The sequence below is a fragment of the Silene latifolia genome, chromosome Y, assembly GCF_048544455.1.
Source record: "Silene latifolia isolate original U9 population chromosome Y, ASM4854445v1, whole genome shotgun sequence".
Taxonomy (NCBI): Eukaryota; Viridiplantae; Streptophyta; class Magnoliopsida; order Caryophyllales; family Caryophyllaceae; genus Silene; species Silene latifolia.
In genome coordinates, this window is record NC_133538.1 from 385,513,454 (window position 1) to 385,515,043 (window position 1,590).

General features: G+C 39.2%; 1 protein-coding gene across 1 annotated transcript; it reads left to right on the forward strand.

The window, feature by feature from the left end:
- The first annotated feature begins 612 nt into the window (after positions 1-612).
- LOC141632007 (protein FAR-RED IMPAIRED RESPONSE 1-like) lies at positions 613-1,356 on the forward strand. The gene has a single exon (XM_074444603.1). The coding sequence runs from the start codon at positions 613-615 to the stop codon at positions 1,354-1,356; it is 744 nt and encodes a 247-aa protein (XP_074300704.1).
- Positions 1,357-1,590: the final 234 nt, after the last annotated feature.

Here is a 1,590-nt window from a genome sequence, read left to right on the forward strand (position 1 = left end):
GAGACCGATGAGGATTTCGTATGGTTGTTTCGGAATTTTCTGAGCGCAATGAGCAATAAGTATCCTGTGTGCATAATTACTGATCAAGATAGAGGCATAAAAGCAGGGGTTAAAACAGTGTTCGGGGACAAAACTCAGCACAGATATTGCATGTGGCATATCATGAAAAAGCTGCCAGACAAGATCGGAACTACACTATATAGAGAAACTAACTTCATGAAAGAGTTGTGCTCCTGTGTTTGGGCAGAAGATATCGAACCGTCTGAGTTTGAGGAACGGTGGTGCACAGTTATATCCTCATACGGGCTGACCGACAATGAATGGTTAGATACGATGTTTGACAAAAGGGCTTCTTGGATCCCAGCATATTTCAGGGATTTATTTATGGGTGGACTAATGAGAACCACGTCCAGGTCTGAGTTCGAGAATAGCTTTTTCAGTAATTTCATGAACCCAAACTTAACTTTGGTTGAGTTTCTTATGAGGTTTGAAAGTGCTATGGACGCTCAACGATGGAAATAGTCCAAATTAATAGCCGAGTCAAAAAACCCCTTCCCTGATCTAGAAACGCCTCGCCCTTTGGAAAAACACGCTTCTGAGTTCTACACCCCAATGATGTTTTCTGAATTTAAAAACAAGTGGGTGGCTGCTTGTTTCACCTGTGGTGTTAAAATTTTAGGGGTTACTACCAGTGACAACATCCCCATTATTGATCGTGAAAAAGACAAGGTTTACTATGTTAACTTTATCTCTGACGAAATGAAATTGAACTGCTCCTGTAAAAAGTTCGAGAGACATGTAATTTTGTGCCGTCATGCGCTCTATGTGTTGAAAGAACAAGGCCTTGACAATGTTCCAGATCTGTATCTGTTAAGTAGGTGGAGCAAATTGGCAACATGTCAGCCGATTTGTAATAATGTGCCACATACTTTAATTGAAGATTGTAACTCATTAGATGTTAGACGACACAAAATTGGTATCCTATGGTCCGAGGTGTTCTCGTGTGTGACGCTCGCTGAACAAAAACCTGAGTATGTTGATGAATTACTGGCCATTCTGAAAGGTTTTAAAGACAAGATAAGCGCACAAACCAGTACGTCAGAATATAGTAGTAGTAGTAACACGGGTGATAGGCTGAGAAACAAGAATAGGGAACTTGAGATACTCTTAGGAACAAAAATACCAAAAGAAGTGGTTGTCTTACCTCCTATTCAGTCAAAAACAAAAGGGTTTGGAAAACGAATGATGTCCCAAAAGGAAAAAGCTACAAAAGAACAGAAGAAAGCGCCCAAGAAATGCAATGCCTGCGGAGAATTAGGATTCCATGATAGTCGAAATTGTCCTGGGAGAGTATGATTCCATGATACAGGTACGCTATTAATTTTGGTGCATTCATTATTAGAGAATACTGATAGCAGATTGAATTTGTTTAGATGGTACTTAATTAAGGAATAGTATTGTTGTATCTAATCAAATTTGTAACCTTTAATGTTTTATAGCCTTTTTTCGTTTCAGGAATGAACAACGAAAAGAGTTGCGGATCACATACACAAATATAATGAATAATGGCGGGAGGATTTGAGACTTCAT